This window comes from Rissa tridactyla, chromosome 18, assembly GCF_028500815.1.
Source record: "Rissa tridactyla isolate bRisTri1 chromosome 18, bRisTri1.patW.cur.20221130, whole genome shotgun sequence".
Taxonomy (NCBI): domain Eukaryota; kingdom Metazoa; phylum Chordata; class Aves; order Charadriiformes; family Laridae; genus Rissa; species Rissa tridactyla.
In genome coordinates this window covers 4,566,671-4,574,028 of record NC_071483.1, presented here as the reverse complement: position 1 = coordinate 4,574,028, position 7,358 = coordinate 4,566,671, and the positions used below count along the sequence as shown (strand labels likewise).

The following is a 7,358-nucleotide window of genomic DNA, read 5'->3' as shown; positions in this document are numbered from 1 at the left end:
GGTTCCGTGAAGCAGGAATATCTTTCCACTTTGTCAAGAATTTGCAGCGACCAAAATCCTTCACGGAATTCAACAGGCCAAAAGGCCCTTGGCCAGCCAGTATCATTCAGCCAAGCAGGTTGGGAACGTTCGTTACCAAAGAAGCAAGAAGTTAATTTGCTGCTGCGTCCCCCATTGGCAAACGTACGCTAGCCAGGTACCAGACGGTCCAGAGCTACCCACCACGGCTGCCGATCGATCCAGGCAGGAGGAGGTGGAAAAATCTGACGCAGTTATTTCACGGGAGCGTTGTACTGGTTTTAGCTTCTAGGAAGCGTTTCTGAAAGAAAACGAGCCCCAGTGTTTTCTCCTGAACAAGTCCCTCGTTGTCTGCGGTGCTGCCAGCGCACGCTCCTGCTTCAACCGAAACGCGTCCGAACTGCTGTCGTCTAGAACCAGGCTTCTCACCCAGATACGACGAAGCCCTTTCAAAACGTGAAACGCTCACGAGTTCTTGCTTAATTGCTAAAACAGGTTAATTTGACTATCCAGAACATAACCAAGCGGAAGAGAGGAATTGACACACCTCGCTGGTTCCTGCTCCGGCTGATGATTCACTTTAATTGACGGGTCACGTTTGTTGTTGATGATTTCCACCAAGCAGCTGCCGCAAGGCTGCAGTGCTCCCCTCCTGTCTGCCGGGAAGGTGAAGGGCAGCCTTCCCCGAGCGCATCCGATGGCTGGCACTTTGGGAGTTGATGCCGTCTTAAAACAAGAACGTAACCAACGCCAACCAGCAAGCGTTAACCTTCAAAGCTCGAGTTTTAGCGGCCATGCATCATGGCAAGGGCCCATGCCTTCCCCACACCGAGTGCTCCCAAGGATTAGGGACTGCGTCTTTACGAAAACACCCATTTGCCCCTCAAGTTTAGCTAATAAATCAGTTCAAAACTCCCACCGGTTTTGATGGCTGCAGTCACACACACACGTGACGCTCGGGAAAGTCGGTAGCAGAGCCAAGAAATCAGGGCAGCTGAGCCCAGTCGCAGGGTGACGAGCAACCCCCCCTACACAACTCCAGTGGTTTTATTAGAGCCTTATCAGATTTCCCGGTGACTCAGACTATGCTGGTGACCGGGGCGAAGGGCACGGCTGTACCAGCGAGCACAGATGGGGTTACAGCGCCATGGTGGGCCAGAATAGCAGCCTTCCCCGCTCTGGAAATCCCACCGCCCCAGAGCTCTCCCCGGAGCGGTGCCTCCGTGCTGAGGCCGAGCCGGCCGTGGCTGTGTCCCCCCCACCCTGCAAGCAGCCAACACGGAGGAGGCAGGTGGCTTCTCTGCTCTCCCCGCCGGGCCCAGGGTGCTCTGCTGGCCCCGCGAGCCCCCGTTGTCCCCCTGCAGGGTGCCTGGGCTGTGCACCCGCAGTCTTCCTGCCACCCCCACGCTGCTGGGCATGGTGTAGTGTTGCGTCACCCCACTGCACCCCCCCCCCCCCCCCCCCCCAGCAGCAGGCACCCTCCAGGACAGTCTCCAAAACCCATTTCCCTCCTTTTCTTTTGTGCCCTCCTGCCCTTGAATTAGGGCTCCTTTGACTCCTTGCACCCCCCCCACCCCCCCCACCTCTGTGCACCCCTCCTTGCACTTGCCCCCCCCTGTGCCTCTGTGTCCAACCTTGCAGCCCTGCCTCTACGCACCTCCCCTTTGCATTGCCCCCCCTTGACTCCTTGCACCCCGCCTTTCACTGCACCCCCCTCTGAGGCTCACACCCCCTCTTCAGCCGGATCCCACCTTGCCTTAGCACCCTCCCATATCTCTGCTCCCCCCCTTTTGCGCCACACCCCACTTTACACTGGCACCCCCTTTGCCATAGCACCTGCCTGGCCTTGTTCCTTCCTCCCCTCTTTGCGCCCCTCCTTGCATCGCACCCCCCCCCCGCACCCCTTTTGCCCTGCACCCCCTTTTGCATGTGCACCCCCAGCTCCCACGCTCCCCTTTTCCTGCCCGCCCCCCTCTGCAGCAGCACCCGGCTTTGCAGGGCACCCCATCTTCCACTAGCACCCCCCTGCTCCCGTGCTCCCCCCATTGCACCTCCCCTCCCCACACCCCCTCTGCCTTGCACCCCTCTTGCACTAGCACCCCCAGTTTCCCCCCCCCCACCAGCAGCCCGCAGCTCTGCAGGGCACCCCGTTTTCCACTAGCACCCCCCACTCCTGTTCTCCCCCCTTTGCCCCCCCACTTCCTGCACCCCCAGCCCACCCCAAGTACCCCATCCTCCCCGCATCCCCAGCCCCCCCCAGCTCCCCAGACCCCCCCCCATCCTCCCCAGCCCTCCTCATCCTCACCGGCCTCCCCCCACCCCGCACCCCCAGACCCCCCCCAGCTCCTCAGAGTCCCCCCAGCTCCCCCCATCCTCTCCAACCCGCCCCTTCCCCGCACCCCCAGACCGCCCCCCAGCTCTGGCTTCTTTTTGGCCAGAAAACTGCTTGGCCCCTTTTCATGCAACACCCCCCCATCCTCTCCGCCCCCCCCGCACCCACAGATCCCCCCCCAGCTCCTCCCATCCTCCCCAGCTCTCCCCATCCTCTCCAGTCCCCCCCAGCTCCCCAGACCCCCCCATCCTCCCTGGCCGCCCCCTTCCCGCACCCCCAGACTCCCCCCCAGCTCCCCCCATCCTCAGCAGCTCCCCCCCTTCCCCGCACTGCCAGACCCCCCCCAGCTCCCCAGACCCCCATCCTCTCCGCCCCCCCTTCCCGCACCCCCAGATCCCCCCCCAGCTCCCCAGATCCTGTCCAGCCCGCCCCTTCCCCGCACCACCAGATCCCCCCTACTCCCCGCACCCCCAGACCCCCCCCATCCCCCCCATCCTCCCCAGCCCTCCCCAACCTCCCTGGCCGCCCCCTTCCCGCACCCCCAGACTCCCCCCCAGCTCCCCAGAACCCCCATCCTCCCGGCCCCCCCTTCCTGCACCCCCAGACTCCCCCCCAGCTCCCCCTATCCTCCCCAGCTCCCCCCCTTCCCCGCACCCCCAGACCCCCACCCCAGCTCCCCAGATCCCCCATCCTCCCGGCCCCCCCTTCCCGCACCCCCAGACCCCCCCAGCTCCCCAGCACCCCCCATCCTGTCCAGCCCCCCCTTCCCCGCACCACCAGATCCCCCCTACTCCCCGCACCCCCAGACCCCCCCCAGCTCCCCCTATCCTCCCCAGCTCCCCCCCTTCCCCGCACCCCCAGACCCCCACCCCAGCTCCCCAGCCCCCTCCATCCTCCCTGCCCCCCATCCCCGCACCCCCAGCTCCCCCCTCCTTCCCCATTCTCCCGCCCCCCCCCGTCCCCGCCGCCCTCCTCCCGCCGCCGCCGCCGCCGGCGCTGCCTCCGCCCCTGCCTCCTCCCCGGGGCCGCCCCGGCCGCTGGGTGGGATGAGCCCCGGCGCCGCGGCCGCCCCAGCAGCGCTCCGGCTGTCGGCGGGGCGGCTCCTGCCCCACGCCGCCGGCGGGCCCCCGCCGCCCGCCCGAGCCCCCCCGCCGCCCCCCCAACCCCCGCTCCCCTCTCCTCCGCCGCCATGGGCGCCGCGGCCCTGCGCGCCCTGCCCTGGGCCCTGCTGCTGCTGGGGCCGCTGCTGCCCGGCCAGGGCTTGCAGGCCATGCTGGCCTCCGAGCCCCCCCAGGGAGAACCGGCCCCGCTGCCGGAGATGGGGGGTTTCACCCCCGCGCCCCCCCCCTCCGCCCAGGAGATCCAACCGCTGAACAAGCAGCCGGCCAACGGCTCGGGCGAGGGGCACGCCAAGCCCCGCAAAGCCTTCCCGGTCCTGGGCATCGACTACGAGCACGTCCGCATCCCCTTCGAGATCTCCCTCTGGATCCTGCTGGCCTGTCTCATGAAGCTGGGTAGGTCGGCGGCGGCGCGGCGGGGTCCCGGGGAAGGCAGGCAAGGAGGGACGTCCCCCCCCGCCCCCAGCACCCCCGGGGAGGGACCCCCGGCTTCATGGGGCAGGCGCCCTGGGCATCCCAAGCAGGGACCCCCTGAGCATCCCGGGGTGGGACCCCCCGGCTGAATGGGACGGGCACTCCCAAGCATCCCAAGAAGAGACCCCCCCTGGAGCATCCCAAGGATGGACCCCTGGAGCATCCGTAGGATGGACCCCCTGAGCATCCCAAGGACAGACCTCCCAGAGCATCCCAGGGTGGGACCCCCAGCATCCCAGGGCGAATTGCCCTGCACAGCCTATGCAACCCCCCCCAGGCACCCCAGGGCAGGGGTGGGCACCTCTCTCCCCACGACCTTGGGTCTCTGCCGGAGGCCTGGCAGCCAGGGCAGCGGCACCCCAGTCCCTTCTTGCTCGTCTGGCTGTCCGGGAGCGGGGCCGAAGATGCTCCCCAACCCCTGACCATTCCCTGCCTGGACCAGGTTTCCCTTCCTCCCTTTGTCGCTGACAGCAGCGGGGAGGAAGCATCCAATTTGTCTCTTTGCTTCCTTTTCTCAACCACAGATGCCTTTTGTAACCTTGGAGAAGTCACTTAAAAATCTCCCAGTGCTTCAGCCTCCCCTTCCTCCCCCTCCGCAGCAAAGCAGGGTGGGCAGCTGCCTCCACTGCAAAGCGTCCGGATGATTCCTGCATTAAAGATAACGAGCATCGGGGGCCAGAGGGTTGGGAAAAGTCACCCGCTACCATGACCCGCTCTGGGAAAGCATCCCTCTGCCAGGGCGGGGGTTGTTGACAAAGTGTTTTCCAAACTTCTGCAGCTGGATCGATACCAACCGAATTACCCCAAAAAGCGTGTGACGTGATGTAACTTGCTCCGCGCTCGCTGGCACCGGCGCGCGGGACCCGGCCTCTGGCAGCGCAGAGGTCGAGCTGGCCCCGGTCCCGTCGGTGGCGACGAAGCCAAGAGGGCAGGTGAACTGTTTGCCTCTTCCTGCCTCGGAGCAGGTGACGGGAGGGAGAGGAGCTCTGCCTTTCCTTCATTTTGCGCCTCAATTACCATCAGCGATTTAATAACGCTAACGGCAGCGCTCCTTCTGGAGCGCTCCAGCTTGCCGATTGAAATCTTGCTTTGGGAGCTATTTTTTTAAGCTGGTGCCTGTTGGAAACCATGCCCTGTCCTGGTCCGGAGGGATCCGAGAGACCCCCCAGGAGCTCAGATCCTCCCTGCCCAGCTTCTCAAAATACCTCATCCCCTTCCCAGCCTGCCGTGAGCGCGCGTAGGCAGGTAAAGCCCCATTTTCACAGTCCCTCCTGGCTGTTTTATTTACATGTAGGCGCAGGAGTGCAAACGCTTCAGACCCGGAGGCTTCCTGCCTGTCTGGGAGACAAGCGGTCGGGGCGGAGGGGAACCAGGCGGGATCCGTGGCGTTTATCCCTTCCCGGCTTTGCCCAAAAATGATTTAAGGCACGTTTAGCGACAAGGTGCCTCTCCATGGGAGACGCAGCCGTGAAATCTCCTTTCTCAGGGCTCACCCGGCGCATGTTAAGCGACCTCTGCTAGCTGTTCGGGGCTATTGCACTGCATTTTCAGTCCTCCTGCCTCCCGGCGCGATGAAATCAGAAATATCTGTGCGGAAGCTGGTGGAGAAAGGAGGGGCCAACGGCACGCCGGCCTGCGGCCCTGCTCCGAGCTTGCTTTGAGAAACCACCGCTGGAAACCACCAGAATGGGGCCAGCGAAAAGCCGCTCCCCGGGGACGTACGTGGTGGGGGACGCGGGGGGCATGGCTGCCCGATGTTCCCCCCCCACCTCCCCATGGGCACCCTCCGTCGCGGGCGCCGCGCTGAGGCATTGCGTGAAGCTGCTTCTTCCGCCCTTGCCTGAAGTGAAGGGCTCGCTTGTGCTGCAGGAAAAGTTATTTCTGGCGGTGAGCTGAGCCCCGGCGGTTCTTACGTCTTAAAAGTATTATGCAAGACTGCGTGTGTAAGGGGGTATATTTTAGGAGGAGCCGCCGGGCAAGTTTGGCAAGGGTCCTTCGGAGGTGGCAGGTGATCCTGCAGAGCTCCGGGGATGCTGATTATGCCAAAATCATACCTACTCCTCTAAGAGGGGCTTGGCCCTGGGGCATCCTTTTCCTTGGCCACCTCCCCGGGGTTTTGAAGGGGGTAACGTCGCTTGTTCGTTGTCTTGGCACGTAGTTCCCAAGTGGCTGGTACAGGTGAATATTCAGGCTCAACGACCTGCAAAAATCTCTCCCTGCTCAGTGTCTTAAGTCCCGGCCCCCGTCGATGCCACCCTGGGTCAGAAGAGGTTATGCAGGAGCAGCAAAATAGGATTTTTATTTTTTTCTTCACCCAGGGGTAGCTCTTACACAACCGGGCGCTGCTGCACGCCCGTGCAGTCAGTCTCTGGTGGCAGGAGGAGGCACACACATCTCCAGGCTCCCTAAATCCGACAGGGTTTGGAACATCCAGTTTGCACGGAGAGGGGAAGGAGGAGGATGAGCAGAGCAGGAATTTGCAGCGCTTCCTCTCTCCCCCCGATCCCGTTAGTGCACGTGTATTGCTGCGTTGGTGTAACCCCGCGAAAACCCCGAGGTTTCCCCTCTTTTCTCCAAGAGGGGGAATTGGTGCAGTTGGGCTTGGGACCTTCTCCTCCGGCTCAGCCTGCCCCTTGGCTGGGTTAGGGCTGGTGATGGAGCCACGTCTCGCTGCAAAATTGAGAGTCTTTCAACCCTACAAATGGTTTCTGGGCGTCCTCCGCTGGCGTAGCACAGGGTGACCACGGAGAGGAGCTCAGAAGTGCTTACAAGGCTCTTCCTTGGGCCAGGAGATGCAACTTGGCCCTTGTCCTCTTGCTCTGTTTCTTCTCATCACACTTGACGCTTCAGACAGCTGTTTGGGCTTAAACGAGTCCCGGCGTTGTCCCTTCCAGGTGACTTATCCCCTCTCCGGCAGCCCTAACTGCCACTTTGTTTGAGGAGTCAAAGGTGTGAGCTGAGCCCTTCCCCTCTTCATGCAGTTTGCGTAAAGTGACGCAAAGGAGGTCGGTTCCTGGAGGACTCACCGGTGGCTTTGTGGGACAGAGGGACATGTCACCCCAGCGTGTCCTGCCGGCGTGGGCTGTTTCTGCTTTGCTAATCCCAGTAGAGAAGCGGAAGGCCAGTGCTGGCTGCTTTACTTAATACTCACGCGGTATTTTAGGACTGTGGAGGAGGAGAGGGGGGTGAGGGACAGCTACAGCCGTGCCTTTCCAAAGCCCCACCACCCACCTTGCAGACCACGGCTTGGCTTTGCCAGTAAAACTGGAGAAGCCTTCGCTGCCGAGGGTCGCAACCAGGCTTGGACTCAACCTGTTGCCTTGCAGCGGAAGGTCAGACCTTTGTAAAACATCCAAGTCGGAAGCCCTCTGTGCCCGACTCCAAGGTTTTGCGAGGATATTGTAAAGGTTTCCGTC

At 63.0% G+C, this 7,358-nt stretch overlaps 1 protein-coding gene and 1 long non-coding RNA gene across 2 annotated transcripts in view; one reads left to right on the top strand and one right to left on the bottom strand.

Moving 5' to 3' along the window:
• LOC128918846 (uncharacterized) lies at positions 1-1,406 on the bottom strand. The gene is made up of 3 exons (XR_008469731.1): positions 938-1,406; positions 566-744; positions 1-319 (listed from the first exon to the last, which is right to left on the bottom strand). It is a non-coding gene; the product is annotated as an uncharacterized LOC128918846 (long non-coding RNA).
• Positions 1,407-3,513: 2,107 nt separating this feature from the next.
• SLC9A1 (solute carrier family 9 member A1) overlaps positions 3,514-7,358 on the top strand; it is a 32,586-nt gene continuing 28,741 nt past the window's right edge. Inside the window, exon 1 of the mRNA XM_054223530.1 lies at positions 3,514-3,864. Within this exon, the coding sequence (XP_054079505.1) occupies positions 3,540-3,864 (325 nt within the window). The 5' untranslated portion in view covers positions 3,514-3,539. The remainder of the gene's footprint in view (positions 3,865-7,358) is intronic.